This window comes from Leucopleurus acutus (genome assembly GCF_964270905.1).
Source record: "Leucopleurus acutus genome assembly, chromosome: 6".
In the NCBI taxonomy this organism is placed as follows: domain Eukaryota; kingdom Metazoa; phylum Chordata; class Mammalia; order Artiodactyla; family Delphinidae; genus Leucopleurus; species Leucopleurus acutus.
The window spans coordinates 45,976,950-46,001,482 of record NC_139149.1 but is presented as its reverse complement, the minus strand read 5'-3'; the positions used below and the strand labels follow the sequence as shown (position 1 = coordinate 46,001,482).

At 38.1% G+C, this 24,533-nt stretch overlaps 1 protein-coding gene across 1 annotated transcript in view; it reads left to right on the top strand.

Moving 5' to 3' along the window:
* CCDC148 (coiled-coil domain containing 148) overlaps positions 1–24,533 on the top strand; it is a gene marked incomplete at both ends in the record, with an annotated part of 267,375 nt that overhangs the window by 129,048 nt on the left and 113,794 nt on the right. The window contains 2 exon segments of the mRNA XM_082840901.1: positions 9,311–9,449; positions 11,935–12,141. Of these exon segments, the coding sequence (XP_082697027.1) occupies positions 9,311–9,449; positions 11,935–12,141 (346 nt within the window).

Here is a 24,533-nt window from a genome sequence, read left to right as displayed (position 1 = left end):
TTTCAGAATAACTGATTAGTAGCTTATGGACTTCCCTTATTGTTTTTTCTCTTAATACAGAACTCTTTTCATTTATTAGAGAAAATTTTTTAAAAGTTGAGGCAAGCAAAGAGAAGAAACTAAAAGCTTATCTAAGTTTCTAACACCAGAGATATCCTCTGGTAACATTTTGTACATTTCAGATATATGTATATTGTTCATAAAAATGAAAAAATACTCTACACTATCCATTGTTTTTCCAGTTTGTGAACTGGATCCAATATTATTCATTTTTTCTATAAATGTTTACTAACCTTTTTCTATGTTTTAAGTCACTGTATTAAATATTCTTTACAGCATATTTGTTATTACATGCATGGTATTATGATACATTGTTATAATTCATCCACACAAATTTAACCCATTTCCTGATTTTGGGCAAATATGTACGTATTACATATTTTGATATTTGTTTTAAAACCTTGGAATAAAAAACCTTGTCACCATACTTTGAGTAATCCCACGGTTAATCCTTTTAGATGAATTCCTAGGAATGGAATTGCTGGCCAAAGGGCATGAAAAATTCTAAGGCTTTTGAGAGTATTGCCATATTGCCTTCCAGGAAGGTAGAAACAATTTATACTTTCACCAACAGGCTATCATTTGGTTCATCTTTTGGACTTGTTGGTCAAGGTATTGGCTATGGCTATCATGTGTGAATATCACCAGTGCCTCTCTCTTTTTCAGTATTTATATAGCATAGCTCTGACCTTGTACTTATGTCAGTTTTGCCAACAGAATTGGCAAAAAGATAAAGGATGAAATAGGTAAAAACCAGCATTAGAAGCCAGCATTCAGGAAACAGTGAGTGGCCTCACATGATTTTCTTTCTTTTATTTTTTTTAAATTGAAGTATAGTTGATGTACAATACTGTGGTAGTTTCGGGTATATAGCAAAGTGATTCATTTATCCATATATATGCATATATCTATATTCTTTTCTTGATTCTTTTCCATTTTAAGTTATCACAAGATATCAAATATGGTTCCCTGTGCTGTATAGTAAATCCTTGTTGATTGTCTATTTTATATATAGTAGTGTGTATCTGTTAATCCCATAGTCCTAATTTATCCCTCTCCCCACCTTCCCCTTTGGAAACCATAAGTTTGTTTTCTATGTCTCTCATATGATTTTCTTTAAAAAATATTTGAATAAACATATGCTTACATATGTGACTCTTGCTTGGTGAATAAAAGATAGAAGAAGGAGGGGGAAAGGAGCATAATAAACCACTGACATTTGCTTACTTGATGAAGTTACAGGAAGTTAAAACACTTTAATTAGCAGGTGGCATTTTTCTCTGAGAATGTATTCTCAGAACTTTTGGAAAGATTCAGGGCCTGGTCATGTCCAGTCTGAGGTTCTACATTTCTGATCTGGGCTGATTGTATGTCAAGGGTGGTTAATAAGGGGAGAAGTGCTCAGAAACAGGAGCATAATTATTTGAACACTAATGTGTTCACTTAGTCACATTGTTTACATGACCCCCTCAAGCAATGTCCTTGATCACTGCAACTCCCATTTTCTCTTGGCGTATTCCAACATGGATTGTCCAACCTTACCTGGGAATTTGTATTTCTTCTGGGGAGGTAATAATTGCAGACTGTGATTTTATTTTTTTGTCATGTGTATTTCATAGCTTTCTCTTAAAATAAATACATCATTGAAAATACTTAATTACTTTATGATCATGAACTAAAAGCCACACTTGGTGATTGTTCAACCTACTCTGCGTTTGTTGTGGGAATGAAGTATATTTTAAGTTCTCTTGACTATGGTGGAATACATTTTATCAAGGAAAAATATGGGTCCAATTTCTGCAGGATATCCCAAAAATTAGTCTTAGATTTTTGCTTTTGCTTAATTAATAACTCAGTCTGTGTATTTACTGATATGTTATGTTTGTTTAAATGTCTGTGAAAAGTATATCTAAGAATAGTGGCCATAAATTTCTAGTTCAGCAGGCTTTATTGTTAGGATCACTGTAGCCCACAACTGCCTTCTTGATATAATTGCCTCAAATAGAAACTATACAGTGTAATGTTGCATAAATATACATTTTTAATACTTCAGGAGACTGAAAGATCAGGGTTTTACAGGATGGAGTGAGAGTTATTTATGAGAGGTTTTTGTTTTTTTGCTGGATATGAAATCAAATTAATCTTGAGTAAATCAGATTGGAGAAAATGGAAACATAGCAGCTTGACAGATTTGTGTCCAGCACAATTGATATATGTTATTTTTAAACCTGGATGATATAGATAGAATTTGTTATTTAAATAATAAAATCTGTGTAACTATAAGCAAAGACAAGATTAAAATTTCTATAGACAGGATTGTCAAATTTTTACATGAGAGAAATTATAATACCTTACTTTATATATCAAATCAATAATTAATAACAAGTTTTTCCTACTCCTTATACCTTGAAGTCCAACTGTGGGTAAATATAATCCTTTGAGGAAACTGTATCATTAAAACTGAGACTATGGAGAACTAGTAATGTAGGAAATTATAATCACCACACTCACAGGCGTGTGTTTATTTCCAACACTAGTGCCTATAAAAGAACATAAAGTTGAACATTGTTAATGTCTAAGAAAAAACAAACTAAGAAAAAGAACCATCATTCTTATATTCCAGTCTTACAGTTTCTTAGTGATTACTGGTAGTTGGTTTGAGGTGATATTATAAGTGTTTTTGTGTGGCAATTAAAATTTCAGAAGCCCTCATAATTGTTAATTAAACTTTTCCTCATCCCATCCCAAAGAAGTAAGCCAGTTCTATTATTCTTGCTTTTGAACCTGGAAAATTGAGTAATAATATCCATATAAAGTAGCTTTATTCACTTCAACTTTATTGCACCTAAAAATATTCTTGCTCCCCAAAAGTGAAGAGTAAAATGGTACATGGAAGCAGATTTTGGCTCAATAGGATTTTTTTTTTGATTAGAGAAAATAATGTGTTTGTGGATGATCTTTTCTTTACCGATTCTGTTTGTTTGAGTTTGAGCTGTTTTTGTTTGGTTTTCTTTTTTTTTTTTGTCTTAAAAATGGCCTTTGGTGTTAAACACTTCTCTGTTCCCAGTCAGCTCAGGAGTGTCACTGTAGATGTTGGTCACTGGCCACATTGGATCTGCATCTCTACATTCTTCATAAAGCAATATTAGGATGCTACAATATTAGGAAGTACATTCCTTCCAAAGCAATATTAGGATGCTACTTTTTTTAAAAAATGACTTTTAAAAAAGTCATTTTTCTTCCATTCAGCTGTCAAATAGGATATCTTTAGCTGAAAGTAAGAGAATACCCAACCCAAGTCAAAGTAACATAAATAATAAAGTGACTTCTTGTTTCATTCGAAGCATAGAGGTAGAGAAGTCCAAGCACAGCGAGGCCTAGTTTTCTGCATTCTCTTGCCCTGCCTTCCTGCAGGGTAGATAGATGACTTTCTGCCAGACAACTAGAGCAGTTCCACACTGCCACGCTCAGAAGCAGAAGGGGACCTTTTCTTCCTTGTGACTTGTTTTAAGAGCTAGGAAACCTTTGCCCCCAGAAGACTTCTCCCATTTCGGTGGCCTTTTGGGCCTTTTGTCCATGATTATATCAAACACTGGGAAGAGGAACGGAAAGCTTGAGAACAGATGTTTGTGAATGGCTTAAGATCAGTCAAGATTCACTCCCGGGGCTGGAATGGGGCTCACTTACCCTGAAGTGGGGGGCCTGTACAGGAAGGTGGTAAATCTTGAATAAAATCAGGATTATGGTGAGCAGGAGCAAGAGTAGAGGTGATATCTGCTACAATTACCTTTTCCTTACAGTTCTTGTGATGAATATAATTATTTAAAACCTAGCATATGGGATGGCTGAGCCATTACATTTTACTTTTAACAAGCTGTTTTATCTTGATCATATTATTTCTAAACTTCCACTAGGAATTATACTGCCTCTTAAAACTAGTGGTGGATGGAGATAGGCACAAAAGATGGTTTAGGTGTATTGTCACCATCCCAGCTACTCCCCCTCCAAAAAATACACATTCTAAGTAAAAAATTCAGCTTTCCATGCAAACTACTTTTAAACAGTTTCTAAGTAAAAACAGATACAAAAGCAGATACAGAGTGCTTGTTATGAAAATAACAATTGCAGCTTCCAAATAAATCACTTAACCTCCTCTTCTGACCAGATTCTCATTCCTAAACTCTCCTCTAAGAAATTCTGGAGGGTCCTATTTTCACTTTCCTGTCACCCCTCAGAAGAAGGCGGCTTTGGATGCTGGTACAAGTTCTGGCTTTATCTTCTGGACCACTTTTGTTGTTGTTGTTGATTCTTCAATTCAGTGGATTTTGACCGTACTCCTAAGAGCCCACTTAATTCTGGCTGTCAACTCCCACCTGAGTAGGTAAACTGGGCAGAGTCTGGGGAGCCAGGAGAGTGAGGACTGCTAAATGGGGATGATCTCCTGGAAGACAACGTACATACCCAAACAACATCTAAGGAGCCGATTCTGTTGGTCAGAAATGAGTCTGCGGCCAGAGGGCCCTCTGTAAACCAGGCTGAAAATCAAAGATTTGTGTTTGGACAATAGGCCTGGGGTGGGGTGGTGAATAGCTGGGGAGACAGTTTCAGGAACCAGGCTGATTAGATTCAATGTTTGGATGGGTATGATTTGGAAAGACAACTTTGAAAAGTGGTGTCAAGTTGTATTTTCTAGAGGGTCAGACCCAATGCTGCCAAACAAGCAGATTGTGTCAGAACCATCTATTATCCACATTATTCCACCAGTGGCTCACTCCCCTGATAGCATTACACTTGAAGAGACAAGAGCTTTTCTTCAATCCAGATTCACTATGGCCATTTGCCAGTCAAGGTAGTCATCAGATGCTGGTAACTGCATCAGCTAGCATCAGGAGGCCCTAATTACCATTTTGCTGGAAAGCCCCCTTCACTCTGAGAAAATATAAGACAAGTTCAGCCAGTTTGAATACACAGTGTTTAGTCTCATAGAATTGTCCCTGCTGTTAAGGTACCTGTTGCCCTACGTGGGCTGTTTGCCATGGCTGGCTGCCCCCATCCCACTAAATGTCTTTTGATGTCACGGAACCAGAACCCTGGGGAAGTGGTTTAACACGATTATGAAGAAAACTGGTAGTTAAGTTGATTGTGAGTCAGGTTAGGATTTTTGTAACGATTCAAACAGGTAGAATTATGGAGACAGTTGGCCTTGGTCTCGTCGAATTCTCACAGCCCTGTTGTCCTCCTTTTCTGAGTTACCTGTTTTGTCTCATATCCTAGGAAATCACGATGAAATGATATTGGTGGACCTCAATTGGCAGTGGGGGATGGAGGGTAAGGACTGAGCAATAAATACCTCATCCTCCTGCAGGCGGAAATTTCCTGAAACATTTTAAATTAGAAAATTTGGATGGACAGAAAAATGGAAATTGCAGAGACCTACCAAAGATCTTTTGTCTGAAGATATTTTTTTAAAGTACAAAATTTTAGGATAATTTGCTATTTTATATAGATATTTTTTTCTACAATGAAAAGATGAAGGTTAGAAAAGATAAATGTCCAGATTTGAATTTACAAATTCAGATATGTTAAATTTGATTTTATCTTAGATGCCAAGTAGGAAATGGCTACTTTGTTATTGTGAAGAGGCTATCATGTTTGAATATTCATCTTAGATTTTTACTACCCAAAAGACTCAGTATATATATATATATAGTGGTGGAAGTTTTCTCCCTCACAGACAGCATCCTAATGGAGATGCATGACTCTGCCAGTAGTGTTGCTGATGTGAATATTTGCTTCAAAATTTAAGCCAGCAGCTCTGGAAATTGCTATAAGTACTCTAAAATAATAATATTGTGAGTATTTATATTATCATTTCTTTTTTAAAGTTTTTTTTAATATAATTTTATTTATTTTTATTTTTGGCTGCATTGGGTCTTCATTACTACATGCAGGCTTCTCTCTAGTTACGGCGAGCAGCGGCTACTCTTTGTTGTGGTGCGCGGGCTTCTCATTGCAGTGGCTTCTGTTGTTGAGGAGCACTGCCTTCTAGGCGCATGGGCCTCAGTAGTTCTGCCACGTGGGCTCAGTAGTTGTGGCTCGTGGGCTCTAGAGCGCAGGCTCAGTAGTTGTGGCGCATGGGCTTAGTTGCTCCGCGGCATATGGGATCTTCCCAGACCAGGGATTGAACCCGTGTCCCCTGCATTGGCAGGCAGATTCTCAACCATTGCACCACCATGGAAGCCCTATCATTTCTTATAAGCATGTTTTTTGTTTTTATCCTACATCTAATAGAAAAATGACTTACAATTTGTGTAATTGTGGTAATTGGAAAAAGCTGTTGAGATGTGAGGTTTCCAAAATCAATAGGAGCAAAACGGATGTGATCATTGTTCATATCATACTTGGTTTGAAATATGTAGTTTTAATGTTATATTATCTTCATATGTTTAAGTGGTTTTAATGTTGTCACTAAAATGGTACCTAATTAATACATTCATGCAATGTATAAAAATGTACTGAGTACCACAAATTCTTCTGCTGCTATGTTTATTTATAGCAATGCACACTGCTTAATGTGTGCTTTTATTTAAAAACCATTTTTGTAAATGTTTGCTATTTGCACTTTGAGGATAGCCACAATCTTACACCACAATTCAGTATGAGAGATCATCAAAACAATTAGCTTAGAAGTACCTCTCCATTTGCCAAAGAATTTAAATAATTTTTGACAATTATGGGTAAGCTTGCTCATAGATTATCTTAGGTCAATTCTGTAAAAGCAAATCTGAGACAGGGATTGTAAGAACATGTGATTTGTTGGGCAGTGCTCTCAGGAGAAGGATGGTAAGGGAAGCAGAATGAAGGAGGGGAAGATGTCTGTGGCAGAAGATCTCAATGGAAACAGGTTACAGTTTGCTCCCACAGTGAAACTCTGGAGCACGAATGGCATCACAGAGTTGGTCTCATCTTGAGGCAAGTGTCCTGGCCTTCTGTACCCCCATGTCAGCCAGTCGTTGGTTGAGGTTGGCTCTCAAAGGTGGTGGGAGAATAGCCTCCTGGGTGAGGCAGTTCCCATCTGGCCCAGGACAGTTCTTCAAAGGAGGAAGGTACATCTGTGAATTACCAGCATTTTGAAGATAGGAATTCTAGCTCATCAAGGTGATCTAGCCTGGCGCCAACAGCATCCTTTATATAGATAAATGACAATTTAAAAGAACAGAGAGCTTATTGGACCTAGATTAGGTCGCTTCCTCCTCCCCAGCACATACACCCCTACACGTCTATCCTTGTAATCAAATAAAGATGGAAATTCAAACTGTACTCAGGTCCCTTTGATTACAGAAACAGTTTAAAAGCATTAATGAGGACATCGACTCTGGGTCTATTCCTTTTTCTGATTGCTTGCCATGTAGAAATGTGGCTAACTCTGCTATTAAAATGCATTTATGTTATCATGAATGAAATGAGTTCCTTGAGAGAGGACCTGAGATACTGTCCCTGAAGACTTGAGGGTGTTTTAAATGCCAAAACCACTCAGGCAATCCTTTCTCCAGGCTTAATACTCCTATTTGAGATGCTTTATTTGCAGAAGCCTTTGGCTTAACTGATTCAGGGAGACCCCAAACACTCAATGTGTTCAATGAATGAAATCTCAAATTCTTTCTCTGCAATATATTATCTCATACAGAAGAAATGTAGAGTTTGCTTCTTCCTAATGGAACACTTCCAGCCCACTTTTTCTTCCTATTATAGAGCTGTTAGAGAAGGTTATCTTCTTTGAAAAATAATTTTGTTTCTTTCTTGCTACTTATCAGTATCATGAAATACTTTACAGAAACTGGGTAAGTTGGATGAGGATGGTAGAATTCCCATTAGTGTCACTGATTTAAAGAGGTTTTTATTGTTTTAAATTGTCAAATATTTTTCAAGGGCATAGAGGACATACTGTAAAAATTCTTTAAATTGCTCAACTAACTTTAAAGTAGAAGGCCAATGATAGAAATAAACAATAGCAAGTCTCCATCTTGGATCAAAGAAATATTTGTTGCTAATAATATTCCCTCTGATTGCATCTGTATTTGATTATTCCAACTTATTAAACAGGAATGATGATATGCAAATAAACTCAGAATAATAAAGAAACATTAATTCAGTCTAGAGTTCAAGCTGATATTGTCACCTTTTTACTTTGCATAGGGCTTTGCTAATACACAAACCAGGCCAGTACCTTGGAAAGTTCTGAACTAAAAAAGGTATTTTGGAGCATGATGGATATGTTATTGGGAAGGTGACTTGAAGGGATCCTGTTACAAATGATTTCTTTAGTGATCTGAAATTTAATGCCACTGGTTATCTTTTTACTACCAATATCTAGTCTTACCTCCACAAAGCAAGAAGCTGAGCAGGTAAAATAAAAGATAATTTTAGACTTACTTTTTTTTTTTTTGGCTGCGTTGTGTCTTTGTTGCTGCGAGTGGGCTTTTCTCTAGTTGTGGTGAGGCGGGGGCTACTCTTCCTTGTGGTGCGCAGGCTTCTCATTGTGGTGGCTTCTCTTGTCGCGGAGCACAGGCTGTAGGTGCACGGCTTCAGTAGTTGTGGTGCGTGGGCTCAGTAGTTGCGGCTCATGGGCTCTAGAGCGCAGGCTCAGTAGTGGTGGTGCATGGGCTTAGTTGCTCCACCGCATGTGGGATCTTCCTGGACCAGGGCTCGAACCTGTTTCCCCTGCATTGGCAGGCAGATTCTTAACCATTGTGCCACAAGGGAAGTCCCTAGACTTACTTTTAAAGTCAACCTTAATATGTGCCTTCCTCAGGCCTTGGTTTCCTTTGTGTATTGTTTATTTGACTCTACATTTGTGTTTTCCTCCAGTCTAGAAACAGGAAGTTTGTTGAATTAGCAAAATTCCTTTTTAATCTGTAGAGTTAATAATTTATTATTTCATTCATTGGTCATAATTTTTAAAATATTGTTATAGGCAAGATAGAATAAATATTTTAAAAATATTATGTCTCATTGTTAAACTTCTTCAAATTGTGCCTGAAACTCATGGCAAGACCAAATAAAGGATTGAAAGAACCCATTGTGTTATAATTTAGAACTTTTTCTATAGGAGACATTTAATTTGGCTAATGTATTTTTTTAAAAGTCTTTATTTAATATAATCATTATCATTCACTAACAGCTTAAACAGTTTGTGGTCCCTCAAACTCCATGATTGCTTAAAGTGTTGTGACATTTTTATTTCTTCCAGAAACTTCCAATTAAGTGATGAAGACCACTGGTTTTACCAGGCTCTTGTGGAGCAGTATCCTGGGGATCTCAGTGGCAGAAGGACTCTGTATCTGGACATGTTACAGAGACATTTTCCTCACAAATCAAGGCATGATTTGGTGAGTGCTGAACCCTATATGCTGGCAAGTTAAATTGTTTTAATGATTGATAATTATTGAGCAAAATATATATATACTTTAAATGGTGCTCTAAAATGATTTTTTTTTCGGCACTCTAGAAAATAATAGGGTTATAGTTTGAAAGTCTACCATTTTTCAGGTCAGTGTGGTACATAAAAAGGTGGGAGATCCCTCTGGCCACATTCATTCTTCTGTGGCTTACTTGCCACAGAGAGCTTCACCATGGTCCCCTGGGTTGCTCTGCTAGTGTTGACCTCCAGGTGTCTGTACATTCACCTGCCCATTTCAGAGGTTCTGCCGTCTCTGAGTCTTGCCTGAAAATGGGGTGCCTGCTCCTGCATTCACACAGCCTACCACACCTCAGTCCTTCTAGTCGTGGGGAAGCCAACACTTGCCTTGGGAGCTGGTGCCTACCTACACCATCCCCACCACAACTCCACTTGATCCCCCTAGACGGGTCTAAACACAAATGCCCCAAATTCATAACTCAGAGTCCTGGCTGAAATTTCCCTGGGAAGTTATGGTTACATTCTTTAGTGGACAAGGTCACATAGACAAGGAAACAGAAGTTACCATGTCATCAGTGAATTTCATAGTAACTCACTTTAAAACATATATGTAAACAAACATGCATAGACTCTTACCTTTTTTTAAAAAAATAAATTTATTTATTTATTTTTGGCTACGCTGGGTCTTCGTTGCTATGCACAGGCTTTTCTCCAGCTGCGTCAAGCTCGGGCTACTCTTTGTTGGGGCGCATGGATTTCTCACTGCAGTGGCCTCTCGTTGCAGAGCACGGGCTCTAGGCACGCGGGCTTCAGTGGTTGTGGCTCATGGGCTTCAGAGTGCAGGCTCAGCAGTTGTGGCACACGGGCTCAGCTGCTCCACGGCATGTAGAATCTTCCCGGACCAGGGCTCGAACCCATGTTGCCTGCAGGGAAGTCCGACTCTTACCTTTTAAATAGACCATGCTATAAAATATTATCACATACCCTGCATTTTGTAATTGTTTTAAATCAAGCAAGTAACAATACTAACGTGTATAGAATTTATCCTATGTCAGTCATGTGTAAACTCCTGTAATGCACGTAACAGTGGATGAGAGAAGTACTATAGTTATCCTTTTCAGGTGAAGAAACTGAGGCAAAGGCCACACAACTAGTATGACCAACCTCTCTTATCCTTTCCCACCCACCAACCCCCACCCAATTATTTGTTTTAATTCTGACCTTTATTTTATAGCAAATCCTTGTTGTGTAAAAAACATGTTATATAATAATTCATCCTGGATTTTACAAAACTCTTAATTTACTAAATTAGATCTTTCTTTTTATTCCCTATAGATTCTGTTTGCTTCTGTGACCAGCTGTCATTTTTAACTGTGTAGATTTTTATATTTGCCTACTATTAATATGATAAAGATTTTTGCATTTACTTCTTACATTGGGATAATTAGTATGCATTTCTGCATGGTGTATACTTCCTTAATGTTTGCCAAGTTTTAAGCATATTCTTGGCTTAGGGGAATAAAGCTAAGAAGTTTACCAAACAGAATTTAGAAGCTGATATTTGGTTTCAGTGAAGCCATAGCCCATTTCATTATGTACTTAATTAACCATACCTAAGTTATTTCTTTTAGGTAGGACCAACCTTATGCTGCTCGCTAGCTTCTTTTCTCACATCGCTTAGGGGTTAAGTAATGTATCAAATTCAGAGATGTGGTCTATACTGGCAAAATAAAGAATTATTTAAAGCACTGACTCTCAACTGCAGGAGACACACCTTTATATAAGTATTTCAGAATCACCTACAGAGATTTTTCGAACTACTCAGGCTATCTCCCGTCCTATTCTTTCCCTCAAGACTCAAATCTCCCAGGGTTGGGATTCACTGGCAGCAGGAACTATTGGTACCTATGTAAGAATATCATGTCCCTCAGGAGTGTGGGATGGGAAGGGCTACTGTCATTGCTATAAATACTTCAAGTTTAGATGTCTGAACATCTGATTGTTTCAGTAATCAAGGGCAAACTGAGTTTTCAGGATTATTGTGGCAATTTTTAATGTTTATTAGCATATATCTAACTTAAGCACCTGGAGTCACTGTTAATACAGCAAAGCTGATTTAAAGATGGAGTATTTTTGAAATTATATGTGGGGGAAATCATATTTTCTGCTCATAGATTCATTGCTATATAGGGGTAGAAGTTGTTTTAGGGCTGTCTGGTCTGACTCCATCCTGTATAAAACTTAAAAACATTTAATGACTGGTCCTCAGTCACCAGTTAGCCATGGGCTCAGAACTCTGGGACTGGTACTTGGTCCTGGTTGTTGTATTTACTATTAAGATGTTTGTCCCTTATTTTTCAAAATCATTGGTTATAATTCATTTTATTCACTTTTGTAACAATGACATAAAGCGTAGGCTCAGTTTCATAAGCATTTACCACCTGTTATCTTTTCAGGTCGAACATGAAAAATATTGTGACCAATATCGCTTTGCTAAGGAGCAGCGAAAGATCCTGATATCAAGTTGGAATAAGAATAGGAGAGACTTTATACAGAAGGCTGTGCTGACAGTGGCCGAGGCCTGTGCAACTCATGAAATGGAAAACATGTTGGTTAAGGATAGGAAAAAGCAACAGGAAGTGTGTGCTGATCTGAAAGCCAAGGTGAGACGCTTTGCAGAAGGTGCTTTAGTATTTGCCTGGGTATTCACTTAAGAATTCACTTTTCCCTTTTGTTCAATTCCAACCTAAAGTCCCATTTCTCTAAAAAGCCTATTTTGAATACAATTGTTAGTTCAAACCATATGAAATTGAAATTCTTTTAGATCAAAAATTGTGAACAATCAACAATTTCATACGGTTCAACCTGAAGTTACTATAACAGGAGGTGAGTATTGAAATTTTGATTGAGGATGTCCAATACCAACCACAAATGCTGTACATCAGAGTGAGGTGCTGGATGAAAATGCAGAATGTAATTATAAAGTAAATGTCTGACGCTGCTTCAGACTCATGGACCTCTCATTCACATTAAAGATGTTTTTTAAAAAAAGGGTCAAATTATGAAGAGGAGGGAGGATTTGTGAAGAGAAACATTGAGGAGAGCTTGATGGGCTGTGTGTGAGCACTCAGCAGAGTGAGAGGGGGAGCAGACAGGGTTTTCCTCCTGCTCAGACCCAGCGAGGGGCCTCCAGGATGACTTGGAGAGTTGAGTGTGTAACCCCTGTAGTTGGAGGCTTGAGCACTGGTGTCTGACACTCGCAGGGAAATATAGAGGAATTATGTTAGTGGCAGAACTGAAAACAAGAGTGGCTGCTGTGCCTGGTCACGGGTGCATGAGTCCTGGAGGCCCCATGTGAATATGGCCTCTCTCGGAGCGTTGGAAGGGCCACCAAACATGAATTGTATCATGCCTTAAACTTATGAGTAAGGAAAATAATGATTTGGGGTGGTGCCAAATCCTTACTGCTAATGTGAGGTGAATTTTTGAGTGGGTAAATGTTGCCCCTAAGGTGACCTGCTTATTTTGCAGGATGCCTGGGAGTTGTGATTTGGCAATCCCCCTTATACTTAAAGAGTAGAATGGTCTGAGCCATACAAACTGGAGAAGCTGAGACAGGACCCGGGAGCTAACTAATTCCCCGAGCAGGGGACTGGTCGGACCTCACAAAATTGCCAACAATATTATTACACATGAAACGGTTGAACCTGGAGTTGGTGACCTTAGCCAGCTCTCTGAAACTTAGTAGTTCTGTAACTGCAGTATAATGCCAACTGCTTGTTTGTGGTTGAGAAATAAAGATACATGTGGCATACGCACACACACAGTTGTATTGAGTTACAGCATACATACAGTGCCCAAATATTAATTTACTGATAAATGACATGGTAGGATGATGATGGTGCAACAAGAAATTATATTCTCTTGATAGAAAAAATAAGCTGGTAGCTGTTATATTATAGCAGTTAATAGCATATAGAAACAAATGTCTCTATTTTAAAACATTAGAGGAAAAATGTCTGCTCTGCATTTTTTTCTTTTTTTAATATTTATTTATTTGGTTGTGCCAGGTCTTAGTTGCGGCAGGCGGGCTCCTTAGTTGCGGCATGCGTGTGGGATCTAGTTCCCTGACCAGGGATTGAATCCGGACCCCCTGCATTGGGAGCGCAGAGTCTTAACCACTGCACCACCAGGGAAATCCCTGCATTTTTTTAAACAAAAATATATTTCTTTTGACATTGCATAAGCTTAGGACCTAAAAGCAATAGAAGCTGCATCAAGCCCTATCTACCATGGGCTACAGAGCTAATGTGTGTTTCTTCTCCATCTGTGACTGATTAGGAACACTCGGTGACCCTAAAAAAAAAGGTGGAGGTAGTCAGGGGCCACGACAAGTCCTTATGTACTCCTAGTCTGTTTATACTCATTTTTCACACATTATCATTAGTCCTTAAACTATGCCGTAGGTGATATTTTCTTTTTATTGTATTACCTTGAGGTAAACATACATGCAGTAGAGCACACAGAACCTAAGTGTGCTATTGAATAAAGTTTTATAAATATATGCTGCCCATAGAAATACCATCAGGGTCAAGGTATAGAACCGCTCAGAAGACTCTCTCATGCCTTTTCTCAGTATATACTGGCCCCATTCATGACCACTATTCTGAATTCATCACCATAGGTTAGTTTTGCTTATTGGTGAATTTCATATGAATCGAATCATACAGTATATACTCTTTTACACTTCTTTCACTCATCATATCTGTGAGTTTCGTCCTTGTTGCATGTTGCAATTATTTGTTCTTTTTTATAGCTGGGTAGTACTTCCTACATAATATACATGTACCACAATTTATTTGTATGTTCTCCTATTGATGGGAATTTGTGTTGCTTTCAGGTTTTTGCTGTTATGATAATGGTGCTATGAACATTCTTGAATATGTCTTATGGTGGTCATAGGCCCTCATATCTCTTGGATAAGTACCTAGGAGTGGAATCGCTGCATCATAAGGCTCATGGGTGTTTCACTTTAGTAAAGACTGCCAAATAGTTTTCCAAAGTGGTTATATAAATTTGCAGCCACTTTCAGTTGCTCCACATCCTCACCAACATTGATGTTGCCAATCTTTCACTTCAGCTAATCTGATGGATGTGTAGTGGCACCTCATTATGATTTTCATTTGCATTTAGAATAAAGATATTGAGCAGCTTTTCTTATGCATATTGGCCATTTGAATATTCTCTTTTGTGAAATGACCACTTAGGTCCTTTGCCCATTTTTCTATTCCATCACCTGCCTTTTTTTTCTTACTCATTTGTATGTTCTTTATATATTCTGTATGCAGGTTCTGTTTTTTTCTCCCAATCTGTAACTTGTCTCTTCACACTCTTAACATTGTTTTTTCATAAACAAACCTTCTTAATTTTAATGAAATTCTGTTTTTTTTAATTTTAAATGTCTTTGAGGTATAAGTTATATACTGTACAAATCACCCTTTTTAGTGTACAGTTCTGAGTTTTGACAAATGCCTGACATGTAACCTCCCCTGCAGTCAGGATGTAGAACTGTTCCATCACTGTCAGCCATCCTTCATGCCTCTTTGTAGTCAACACCTCACCCACCTTCAGCCTTTGGCAACTACTGATCTCTGTCCCTATAGTTTGCCTATTCTAAAATGTCATATAAATGTAACCATTATAGTATGCGCTTTTTTGAGTCTGGCTTTTTTCGCTTAGCATAATGCCTTTGAAATCCAGCCACGTTATTGTGTATGTCAATAGTTTCGTCGTTTTTATTGCTGTGTAGTATTCCATGATATGGGTTTATCACAGTTTATCCATTCACCAGTTGTCTTCAGTTTTTGGCAATTAGTGGTACTTTGCTTATGGTGGGAGTAGGCTTCAGGCTTTCCCTGTGAACCTGAGCCCAAGAGAGAGACTTGCTCCTCTTGCACCTTCTGCTGCAGTAGGTTCTTACTAGCCCCTTGCTAGCCTGGCTGGGGAAGAGGCATTCTGCTTTCTTGGTTCAGCCTCAGTCTTGGGCAGGACCTATGTCCCTGGGTCTTGGGGCCAGGACCTACTCAGTAGCTGTGCCCTCCTCCCCAGGGCAGATGAACTCCAGACTCGCCTCTGGTCTTGCTTGTTCCTGTGAGGGAGAGAGCTTGCTGCTTCTTCCCCAGGAGAGGAAGATTTCTTTGTTCCCTTTCCCCAGCTGTAAAGGGTCTATACTTGCGCCCTGGTAAGTTTGCTGCTCTGCATCCCTCCCCACCCACAGCGCCTTTTGTTCAGTAGGGTTTTGTTCATCTCTCGCTGATTTGCACACCCATAGGGGACTTCCTCTGCTCCCTTACCCTGACCTCCATCTTTCTTAGGAGCATTCTGTGAGGTTTGTAGAGAAAAGCCTGTGAAGGGGTGTGAATTCCCCTTACGTCTGTAGCTTCCATGGGTTTTATACAGAAGCTAACACTCTGCCACAGCAGCAATTGTTAAAGTGTAACTATGGGATCATCACAGTTTTACCTGCAATCTTCTTATCCCTTCTAGGATGGCCTTGTCTTTCCCAGGGGCTCTGCCTCAGGTAAGCCAGTCTGTCTTACCAGAAAGGTAAGACATCTACCTTTCTTTAAATCTCAGGCTAGTTTATTGCCCCATGACCTCTTCTCCGATGGGTTCAAGAAAAGTTTTGATGTTGTAGGCTATTCAGCTTTTTCTTGTGGTTAAAGTTGGAGCAACATTTTCCTGCTTTCTGGAAGGTCCTAATGAAATACTATTTATCAATCTTTTATGTACTCTATTTAAGAAATCATTGGATAGTGGCATGGGGTCATTTTCAAAGGTCTGAGATTTTTCTGCCCAGCAAAGCTCTTGCCAGAGGTTTGGGCTCCACCCAAAACAGTGAGGTGGAACAGCAATAAATGGTAACCTGAAGGTGGAAGAGAATTAGCTAAAGGAAAATGTGTATGGGGAATTTTCCAGGAACAGTCCAGACAAGAAAACTGATAGGAGGGCAAGAGTCAGCATTAAGCACCTGCCGTGTTTACTGGGGACAGCGTCAGTCACCAGTCCAATGAGAACTCTGCTTCTCCCCTTTACCTCTCCTCCCCTTTTCCCTCCCACTCCTGGACTCTGATGGCCTAAGCATGTAGGGAATGAAAGGAAATGTTATCTTCTGAATAAAGAGGGAAGAGTTGCTTAATCTTTTAGAACTAGACAATTTAATTTTGAATCAAGACTGTATTTTGACTGTATTAAGACTTAAAGTGACTGTGGGACCCTCTGTAACCCAAGAGTGAGCCATGGGTTCTGCTTAGTTTTCATCTAGTGACAGGAGAAACATGTGAATGGGGGACAAAAATAAGGCAGTGTTTTGATTATTTCCCGTACATCATGCTGCCCAACGTATCAGGCGTATTCTGTGGAGAACCCCCAACATCTCAGGCATTTGAATAGATGCTTTATAGGCATTTTCTGATATTACCCTCAATGACAAATCCAAGTTAAAATGTGCAAGGGGTGCTGTAGAGCACTCACCCATGAAATCAGGAGCTGGGGTCAGTGGAGACAACATAATATGGAGTCTCCACAGAGACACATGGTCACAATATGGTGAACAACTATCTCTGAACTTTTGGAGTTGCAGCCTCCAAAGAGTAAATGTGGGCAGAGAGTGGAGAAATTGGAACATAAAGTAAATTGTGGTAAAATGGATTCTATTTTCCATAGAGACAGTGTTATCGTTGGAGTTTGTGTTCCTGATCAAGGACTGAGACTCAGTAAATTATAGCTCGGACCAAAAATATATCATAAAAGAAAAGGGGTAACTCTATCGATTCAGTAGTAATTAAAAATATTAAATTATGCTCATTTTTTTAACCTGTAAAGAAACTTGGAGATTTATCCCTAGTCTTCATTTTACAAGTCTGAAGGGTGAAGTCCTGAAAGATAAAGTGACCCGCCTTAAGGTTCACGCCAGCTCAGTTGATTTGAAATTCCGTATTATCACTGCCCTACACAGCTTTGCATACAAGAATCTTACAAAATAATGGAAGACATTTATTATACTGTGGGCCCCAATGTGCTATAAAATAGACTCACAGAATGTGAAAAATATTACTTCATTGTGTCATAAATTTGACCTTTCTAAAACCAACATGCTAGCTATAATAAACATTAGTTAAACATTTAACCATAATTTTGTTCTTAGTCTTGGAATTTAAAGGGGCTTGTGGGGGATGATTTAGATGATTTGTGTCTTTAAGAAAAGAGTTAAAGGAATTTTGAAATAATGAATTCTCTGTCTCTGTTTTATTTTGGTTTTCCATCAGTAACTGCTGCTGTAGCAAGTAGAGGCTTTTAGGCCTCTCACAAGAGGGCTGAGATGAAAGTGGGAAAGTAGAGCTCTTATTCTCCTGCTCCCACAAAACCTGCTCTTTGTTGCCCTAAATTTTCCTAGACTACCAGCCCCAGACCGTCCTGGCACTAGCCTAGACCACTCTGTTAGCTGTGCGCTTGATTCCTTAACATCCTCGTCTGTCTACAGAATGGCTGGGGAGCCTCATTCCCAGATCTGTCTCACAGTTGACTTTCTCTGTGTCCATACTGGGTGGCCAAGGACTACTAAGGAAAAGTCATCTTATCCGGACTCTCAATGAAATGCCAGCATGGGAATCCTTAGTCTTGTCCTTTGTTCACCAGTTCTTCCTATTCCCCTTATCACTGTTTCAAAGGATCACCTGTCCTTACAAGACTCTTACCTAACACAATACACCCTCCCCACCAGACTCCCAGGAGACAACCCACTTGCTACTTTATCAATAAAATGAAGTCATGGAGGTATGAAATCGACCCTTAATTCCTGCCTTGCCCACCCTGTGTCTGTCTCCTGCTAGTCCCCTGCTTCCCTCCCGATGGAGGATGTGATGTCTTCTACACAATGACATCCAGTCCTTCCCTCTGATGTTTGGGACTCTGACCCATCTAACCACTTTAGAAATTGAGTTCTACTGATTATCCCCTTTCCTTATTTTTTCTTTATTTTTACTCTGTGGGGTATTTCTCTCAGTCATCCGCTAGGACCTGGGCAGTCCCTATTCTCTACCCTTTCATTTGAAATCAACCTTTTGAAAGAATAATCTAGATTATATTTTTCTCCAGGACTTGTGACCTCTCCACTCCACCAAAATCCTCTCCTCTCTCCAAAGTGACCAGTGACCTCCATATTACCTAATCCAGTCAACACTTTTCCTTCCTGATCCTAGTGGACCTCTCACACTGAAAAATCTATGTCCCCTATACAACTGCAAGCAGGAACCCCATCTTATTCATCCTGGTATAACATACACCCCCTCCAACTCCTCTAGCCCTCCAACACCTCCCCCGCATCAGATTTTTCAGTGATTGGAACACATTTGGTGCTGAGTAACTTTTGTCAAAGTATGTAATAAGGCTTAGGCATTTTTTTCTCTTCTTCTTAATAACCTCTTGAGATAGTACTATTTTCACTACCTTCTTTTTACCTTATTTATGAGGGAATCTTGCTGTAGAAACAAGTATGTGGATGTGCAAAGTCATTAAGAAATGAAGTACAAGTCTTAATTGTCAACACTGAATACGCTTCAGAGTCACATGTGACTTTAAAAAGAAAACCTGATAATCTATAAAACTGAGGTATATTTTGGGCATGCATCATGTTACCAGGCACTTAGTTTTCTTCTCGACTTCATCTTGTTTTTGTGCCCTTTTCCCCCATCTCTAGCTAATGAACATCCTAACCAAGAAGCCATAGTAGTTAGGGAAGTTAGATAATGATGGGGTAGAAGACACCTTTTTGAATAAATAGCATTTGAACACCCTTTCCACACTTTGATCATTTCTCATGGCATCAACTCCTCCCATAATCTCCCTTCTCCACAGATTTCAGCCTCCTTTGCTTCTGGAGAATAGACTTAAACTTAGGTTTTACAAATCAAATGGTATATGGTACTTTGATTTAAAATGTAGTTTTTGAGTTCCAATTCCAGTGATAATGAATAACCGATACCACCATAAACAACTATAAAACATGAACAAAATATTATTTTAAAAAATGTTTGCAGGCATTGGACAGCCAGTGCCTGGATAAGATCCTTGAAATAAAACTTTGAAGGTGAGCCCTATATTTGCTCAGAATTTCTTCCTGACATCCTGTGTTTTTTCTTTTTTCTTTTTTTTCCCCCATGCTACACGGCTTTCAGGATCTTAGTTCCCCAATCAGGGATTGAACCTGGGCCCTCGGCAGTGAAAGCGTGGAGTCCTAACCACTGGACTGCCAGGAAATTCCCCTGACATCATCTTTTAATATAAGGTGGAGAGAGAAATAACCCAAGCAGAAAATTATAATCTTGATAGGTGAAGGAAGCAGATACTGGAGTTTGGCCTACAAAGGCACCTGAGATTTGGAGGATAGGGTACCAGAGATGAAGGTACAGCAGATAAAGAGCCTCCAAAATGCCTACAAAAATATCTCATGGGTCTTTGCCAGATTATAAGCTCTGAATGCAGAGAATGAGATGCCAAAAGGCCAAGAGAGAAAAACTACTGGTAGGCTGATAACTGAATAGAAATTTCAGAGGTCACACAGTTTTGGGGAGGTGTAGATATTTGAGTCCTAGCCCAGCTTATGTGGAGAAATCCTGGTGAACATTCTAGACGTTCAGCTGAAACTCCAGGAAGGTCATGCCTTAAGGGTATGGGCTGCACTCGAGGATTATGGACAAAACTGAAACAGACCTACCATAAAAAAAGTAAAAATAAATCATCAACCCAATCCAGGAGATTTTGTGGCAATTTAACTACCTTCCAGACTAAAGACTCAACACTGTTTAGAGAAAAATAATATAACTTAGAGCCTCTAGGATATATCCTTCACAATGTTCAGCCCCAGATAAAAATTACCAAACATTCAAATAAACAGGAAAAAGTGACTGATTATAAAGGAATAAAACAGTCTCAGAAATGAACTAGATATTGCAGTTAAAAGGTAAGAACTACAAAATAATTATGACAAATGTGTTAAAGAAAATGGAAGAAAAGATGAAAAAATGGATGAAAATATGGAATATTTCAGTAGAGAATTAGAATATATAAAAATGAAATCAAATGGACATTCTAGAAATGTAAAATATAATACCTGAATTTAAGAACTCATTGGATGAGCCTTAAGAGCAGACTAGACATTATGAGAAGGCAGACTTAATGAACTTGTAGATCAATAGAAGATCTTCAAAATGAAGTACATGAAGAGAAAAATAATAAAATGAAAGCAGAATAGAGAACATAAGAGAATATGGAACATAGTAAAAAGGTTTAATATACAGGTAATTGAAGTCCCAGAAAGAGGAGAGAGAGAATGAGATAGAGACAGTATTGAAGAAATAACATACAAGAGCTTACCAAATTTGGTGAATGACATTAATCTATATTTTCAAGAAACTCAGCAAACTCCTAAGATGGATAAATACAAAGAAAAGTATTCCGAGGCACATATAATGAAACTACTGAAATGAAAGGCAAAGAGAAACACAGTTATATGAAGAGATAGATATGGCATGGAGAGCCATCTTGCTGGTGTGATCCCAAGCAAATACAGCATGTTCTGGGGTCAGTGATGATGGCAGCAACTTCCTGATTGTGCCAGAGCCAGTATGACCTTTGCCAGACCAGCTCTGTGATGTGTGGTTCTAGATGTTATTCCTGGAAACTTAGTCTAGAGCTTGCTTCTCAGACCCTTCCAAAGACTGTGAACTTTCTAAAGCCCTTTAATTCTTTCCTTCTTTAACTAGGGTGGGTTCTCTTTTGCACAACTAATAAGTTGACACAGATGATCTGGGTCTTGCTGGGCTATTCTAACTTGCCTGTGTGCTGACTGCAGGTTAAGATGAGCAGGAGTTGGAACCAATAATGGCCCATCACTTACCTGGTCAAGCTGGAACTGATGCTCTAGGCACACGGTACCCTATATAGGATCACCTCAAAGGGAGAGGTAACCACAAAAAACTTACCCATCAGTCACATGGCCTGAAGGACTAGATGCAGGGGAAAGGTTGCTTTTACCACACGATAACAATCTTTCAATGTCCACAGTGTTATTTACTTCTATTTATATTTCTGGCATCATCTCAGGGGTGTTTTCTTTGGTTATGAGAGATAATGCAAGTTTCTTCTTGGGAATTAATGATCCTCACATTATATGTTTCCTGGATCAAAAAAGAAAAAAAATGCAGTTAGAAAAACTTGGATATTTAGTTTACCACAGGAACTGGCAAGGATTCAGTGGTTTCTGCCAATTTAGAGCATTTGTTCATGAATATCTAGGTGTGGTTAACTGTGCCATGCACCATCCACACAATCAGTGTTATCAATGAATCTCGTACAGTGCTGGATGGACCCAGGGGCCCCCTATAGTCTCTGCAGTTGGAGACATTCACAGAGAAGTTCTCTGTGGTTAACCTTAGATATAGTATCAGCGGAATCAAGAGAGCTTTGAGGAATCATAGGCATTGATACTAGAGTGATTTTTGCTCACAGAGGCAGATGGCATTTTCTCTATACAGCTATATTATGCTATCTGTGGCTCTTGGCAGGTAGCTAATTGAAATTGCACAGGGCTTAGGGACTTGATGAATCTATGTATTTGTTCCAAATAATATATTCAAAGTAGCCCTACTCTTAAAATGTCTTAGTTTTAAAAAACATATTTGTCAGCATTGGGGTCTATTTATAAAGTCTAAAAGAGACTGTACTTTTTAATGTTCTTTGCAACAAGAGCCTTATGTTTCAGCGGCAAGTCATAACAATTCACAAGATGTCTTGCAAATGAGGATACTTCATGTGACATACATTGTATGGGATATTTGTATCTTACAGTAACTTTGTTCAGTATAACTTCAGGAAATCATAATTTCAAGGACTGGGTAATTTAAGAGAGGAGGCCACAACTTGGAGTCGGAAAGCCAGTATTTTAAAAAATTTTTATTAAAAATGAATACATATCTACTAAAAAAATGTGTGCCTCAATTAACAGAATAGAGAATCCAGAAATAGGCCCACACATCCATGGTCAATTGATTTTAAACAAAGATACAAAGTCAATTTTGTGGCGAAAGGGTAGTTTTATGTACAAATGGTGTGGGAACCATTGAATATTCAGATGCAAAAATAAATGAATCTTGATACATACCTTGTGACCTATACAAAAATTAACTCAAAATGGATCACTGACCTAAGTGTAAAACTGAAAACTACAAAACACAGGGAAAGACAACATAGGAGAAAATCTTTACGACCTTGGGTTGGACAAAGATTTCTTAAACACGACACCAAAAGCACTACCGCTAAAAGAAAAAAAAAAATGACCATTTGGACTTTCTCAAAATTAAGAATTCCTGCTCATAGAAAGATACTGTGAAGACAATAAAAAGGCAGGCCTTCTAGTAGAAGATATTTGCAAATCACATATCTGATGAAGGACTTGTATTTGAATTTATAAAGAATTACCAGGATTTACAAAGTGTTTTGTTTACTTAATGATAAGTAAACAAACAACTCAATTAAAAAGTAAAATATTAGAAAAATCACAAAACAAGTTATATGGCAAATAAGACATGAAAATATGCTCAATATTATTAGTCATTAGAGAAAAGAAAATTAAAACCATCATGGGATATAAGTATATACCTATTAGTCTAAAATAAAAAATCTGACCATACCAAATATTGCCAAAAATGTGGAACAACTTGAATTCTCATACATTCCTGGTGGGACTGCAAACTGACAGTCACTTTGCAAAACATTATTGCAATTTTTTGTTTTTGGAAGTGCATCATATGAGTTTATTGACACTTCTAAGAAGCCCAAGAAGACCTATTTTGAATAGGTTTCTAAATACAGAATTTTTTATAAGTATTTATGCAGACCTTTCACGATATATATTACAGAGAGGCAAGATTTCCTACTCTTTTATTTTTCTGTTCTTTTTTTTTTTAATTCAAACAAAAAGTCGCAAAAATTTTAATCATCCTCATCACTTCACTCAGTCCCATGTAATTAATTTTTTTATCTTGATCTTTTGTTAGCGCTTTTATGAATTCATCAGTTTTCCATTAGAGTTCTGAAAATGCTTAGTCATTCAGTTCAGCAGTATAGTCAGTTACCAGAAACGTGTACTTGTCAGAGTCTTTTCCATGATTCCTTGAAGATGAAACCCTTTTATAGGAACATTTTTGCAAAAGCATCAGAGTACACCCAGAACTGTCTGTAAATGACAAAAGACTTAAAATGACCATGGTTAAAGATTTGATGAAAGTTCATAATAATGCAATTGACAAAGAAATTTAGTTATTCCTGAGATATACATTTTAAAGTAATAACTAGAATTATGACTCATAACATTATACCAGAACATACAAGATTTTTAGAAATTTCATGCAATGTCTGAAACATTTATATTAACATATTTCCATACAAATAATCCAAAGAAAGTTTAGTATTAGTTGTTTTTAGTTTGTTTGTTTGTTTGTTTATACTGCAGGTTCATATTAGTCATCAATTTTATACACATCAGTGTATACATGTCAATCCCAGTCGCCCAGTTCAGCACACCACCATCCCCACCCCACCACGGTTTTCCCGCCTTGGTGTCCATACGTTTGTTCTGTACATTTGTGTCTCAAATTCTGCCCTGCAAACCGGTTCATCTGTACCATTTTTCTACGTTCCACATACATGCGTTAATATACGATATTTGTTTTTCTCTTTCTGACTTACTTCACTCTGTATGACAGTCTCTAGATCCATCCACATCTCAACAAATGACTCAATTTAGTTCCTTTTTATGGGTGAGTAATATTCCATTGTGTGTGTGTGTGTGTGTGTGTGTGTGTGTGTGTGTATATATATATATATATATATATATATACCACATTTTCTTTATCCATTCATCTGTCGATGGGCATTTAGGTTGCTTCCATGACCTGGCTATTGTAAATAGTGCTGCAGTGAACATTGGGGTGTATGT